Here is a 2,232-nt window from a genome sequence, read left to right as displayed (position 1 = left end):
CCCTGCACTCGAACTGTCCGCCAGGGCTTGTTGGGCGGGGGGGGGGGGGGGGGAAGGGCACGCCTGTTTGTTCACGAACAGTCGCCGTGCCGCCCCCCGGTCGGAGGCCCGGTCGAGGTGACAGGGCAGTGCCATACATTGGCAGTTTGCCATCCAGCCTGATTGGGGCCCAATAGCTGGTGGTAGGTCGGCGATAGCTGAGGCGGCTGGCGATAGCTGAGTCGGTCGACGGTAGCTTGGGTGACAACCACTCGTTCGCTCGGGCTGCGAATCACTCTAGCGTTGGCGCGATGACCTCGGACTGCTCCCTCACAGCAAAGTGCCCCGGCCCCGGCCCCCGCCCCCGCCCTCGCCTCTGCCTGCCATCCCAGCCGACCGAGGGAGCTTTAGTTGATTGAGGGAGAGGCGCACAGGCGTAGATGCCTACCTCGGGGTGGTGTATTGCCTTGTGACTGCTGCGAGGCAGGCAGCACATACAGGAGAGAAGAGGAAACAGAGTAGTGTGTCGGCGCCCCGGGGGTGGGGGCATTACTTGGAGAGCTTGTACTCGCTGCCCTTGACAAGCTGGCCGTTCTCGTAGCTGTAGAAGCCCTGGTTGGTCTTGACACCGAGGTGGCCGGCAGCCACGAGGCTGTTCAGCTGAGGAAGAGCGAGAGGGCGATCCCGGGAGAAAGCCCGGGAGAAGGACATGTCAGAACGACGGGAGGTACACGAGTGGGGGGAGGTAGAGAGCGAGTGGGCGAGCGGACGAGCGGACGAGCAGACAAGAGAGAGAGAGAGAGAAATAGAGAAACAGAGAAACAGAGAAACAGAGAAACAGAGAGACAGAGAGAGAGAGAGAGAGAGAGAGAGAGAGAGAGAGAGAGAGAGAGAGAGAGAGCAGGGACAACATATGGGGACTGGCTGGCGAGGGCCGAGAAAGGACCCACCCCGGGGGACGCCAGGCACGCACCAGCTCCGACGGGCGGAAAAGCTCAACATCCGGGTACTTGGCGGACCAGCCGTCCACAACAAACTTGATGGTGTCCAGGCCAACATAGTCAGCCAGCTGGAAGGGGCCCATCGGGTGGCCGGCACCGAGCTTCATGCTGGCGTCGATGTCGGGAACCGAGGCGTCGCCGCGCTCCAGCATGCGCACCGCCTCAAAGAGGTACGGCACGAGCAGGCGGTTGACGATGAAGCCCGGGGTGTCACGGCAGCTGACCGGGCGCTTGCCGATGGCCTTGCAGAGGGTGCGCAGGCGGTCCAGCGTGGCGGGCTCCGTGTCGGCGGTGTGGATGACCTCCACCAGGCCCATGACCGGGACCGGGTTGAAGAAGTGCAGCCCGGCGAAGTGCGCCCGGCGCGAGGCCGAAGTGGCCTGCGACATCTCGGCAATCGACAGCGAGGAGGTGTTCGACACGAAGACCGCATCCGGCCGGGCCAGCTGGTCGGCCTTCTGGAAGAGGCTCAGCTTGGCCGGCAGATTCTCGGCGATGGCCTCGATGATGAGGTCCGCCTCACGGATGGCCGCGTCCGGCTCGGTGGACATGTGGATGCGGGACATGATGTCGGACACGGCCGAGGCCACGGCCTCCGGGTTTTCCGCATGCTGGCGCTTGGCCACGCGCTGCACCGAGGAGGTGATGCTCTTCTGCGCGCGCTCCAGGCTGGCCGGCTGCGTGTCGATCAGGTTGACCTTGAGCCCGGCGGCGGCGACCACCTGCGCGATGCCGGACCCCATGAGCCCGGACCCGAAGATGGTGACCGTCTGGAAGCCGCCGGTGTTCGGGGCGTCGGAGGCCGAGGACATGGTCCGGACGGCCATGAGCCGCGAGGCGATGGTCGGAGCGGCAGCGCGCGTGCCATTCACGAGGTGGCGGTTGAGGGCGGGGATCATGGTGGTATGTGCGGGGATGGCTGGACGAAAGGGGGGAGGGAAGAGGCAGGCTGCGATTCCGTGTGACTTGGATGTTAATGCAGGGCAAGAGGCTGGATAGGGGGGAACCCGGACAAAAAAGGTTGACAAGCGGGGCCGAGGGTGAGGTACATGGGCGAATGCTGCGAGAAGGAGGATGGATCCCGGCCGGAGGGTGGCCAGCTGGAGGGTGGTGGCTAAAATGCCTCCCCGCCCTGGGTGTGAACCGAGACCTGACGGGTCTTGCATCGGCGGCCAGAGATCGGTGAGGGATCTCCCGTCCTTGGGCCGCCGAGGGGACGTGGAACGCCAGGCGCCCGCGTCCTCCGGGGGGG

At 65.3% G+C, this 2,232-nt stretch overlaps 1 protein-coding gene across 1 annotated transcript; it reads right to left on the bottom strand.

Moving 5' to 3' along the window:
* Positions 1–385: 385 nt before the first annotated feature.
* Positions 386–2,219, bottom strand: H696_03949 (3-hydroxyacyl-CoA dehydrogenase). The gene is made up of 3 exons (XM_009497818.1): positions 2,030–2,219; positions 953–1,929; positions 386–639 (listed from the first exon to the last, which is right to left on the bottom strand). The coding sequence occupies exons 2-3, from the start codon at positions 1,877–1,879 to the stop codon at positions 529–531; spliced, it is 1,038 nt and encodes a 345-aa protein (XP_009496093.1). The 5' UTR covers positions 1,880–1,929; positions 2,030–2,219; the 3' UTR covers positions 386–528.
* Positions 2,220–2,232: the final 13 nt, after the last annotated feature.

The sequence above is a fragment of the Fonticula alba genome (genome assembly GCF_000388065.1).
Source record: "Fonticula alba strain ATCC 38817 unplaced genomic scaffold supercont2.6, whole genome shotgun sequence".
Lineage (NCBI taxonomy): Eukaryota > Rotosphaerida > Fonticulaceae > Fonticula > Fonticula alba.
Note: the sequence above shows the minus strand (reverse complement) of the source record. Positions and strands in the feature narration are given on the sequence as shown.

Excerpts from the sequence above, each read along its gene's own strand:
- H696_03949 (XM_009497818.1), bottom strand. The coding sequence starts at position 1,879 with ATGATCCCCGCCCTCAACCGCCACCTCGTGAATGGCACGCGCGCTGCC. Across the intron at positions 640-952 it reads TTTTCCGCCCGTCGGAGCTG|CTGAACAGCCTCGTGGCTGC; the intron begins GTGCGTGCCTGG and ends GCTCTTCCTCAG.